General features: G+C 46.1%; 1 protein-coding gene across 1 annotated transcript; it reads left to right on the top strand.

Moving 5' to 3' along the window:
* Positions 1–244: 244 nt before the first annotated feature.
* Positions 245–961, top strand: Pmar_PMAR003951 (aspartate aminotransferase, cytoplasmic isozyme, putative; the record flags this gene model as incomplete). The annotated part of the gene is made up of 1 exon (XM_002765931.1): positions 245–961. The coding sequence occupies one exon, from the start codon at positions 245–247 to the stop codon at positions 959–961; it is 717 nt and encodes a 238-aa protein (XP_002765977.1).
* Positions 962–964: the final 3 nt, after the last annotated feature.

The following is a 964-nucleotide window of genomic DNA, read 5'->3' as shown; positions in this document are numbered from 1 at the left end:
TCAACGACTCCTCTTCGGCGAGTCCAGTGATAGGATTGCTAGCAGTCAAGCTATATCTGGTACTGGTGCTTTGCGTATCATTGGTGATTTCATTGCGAAGTTTTTGAACAAGCCCATTATTTATATTTCGGATCCTACGTGGGGTAACCATCTGAAGGTGTTCGGTGCTCCTGGTTCAGGCCTAGAGATTAGAAGATACCCTTATTGGGACACTGAGAACCGTTGCTTGGACTTCAGTGGGTGCATGGACTGTCTATCTGAGGCTCCTGCTGGATCTGTCATCCTTCTTCATGCCGTCGCTCACAATCCTACTGGTATGGATTTCACTCATGAGGAGTGGCAGGAAGTTCAGAAGCTCCTTCAAGAGAGGCATCTTATTCCTCTTCTTGATTGTGCTTATCAGGGATATGCTTCTGGTGATTTGGATAGAGATGCTTATGCTCTTCGCCTATTCTATCAGTCCGGTATGGAGTTCTTTGTAGCCCAGAGTTTCGCCAAGAACTTTGGTCTTTATGGTGAGCGTGCTGGTATGTGCCACTTCGTGACCAAGAGTGCTGACTTGGCTGCTCGTGCTCTTAGTCAGCTCAAGCTCATCATTCGTCCCATGTATTCTTCTCCTCCGATTCATGGTGGTTTAATTGTTAAGACTATTCTTGAGAACCCCGCCTATGAGAAGGAGTGGAGAGATGAGTTGACTGCTATCAGTGGAAGGATTGGTGAGATGCGTATTCTTCTGTCTGATGGGTTGTCCGCCAAGGGTACTCCTGGTACTTGGGGACATATTAAGAAGCAGATTGGTATGTTCTCCTTCACTGGTCTCACTGTTGCTCAGTCTGAGCGTATGATTAACAAGCATCATGTCTATATGCTCAAGAATGGTCGTATCTCTATGGCCGGCTTAAACAAGCACAATATTCAGTACGTTATCGATGCTATGGATGAGTGTGTGCGTAATGCGTAATAA

Source organism: Perkinsus marinus (assembly GCF_000006405.1).
Source record: "Perkinsus marinus ATCC 50983 genomic scaffold scf_1104296974216, whole genome shotgun sequence".
Taxonomy (NCBI): Eukaryota; Perkinsozoa; order Perkinsida; family Perkinsidae; genus Perkinsus; species Perkinsus marinus.
Note: the sequence above shows the minus strand (reverse complement) of the source record. Positions and strands in the feature narration are given on the sequence as shown.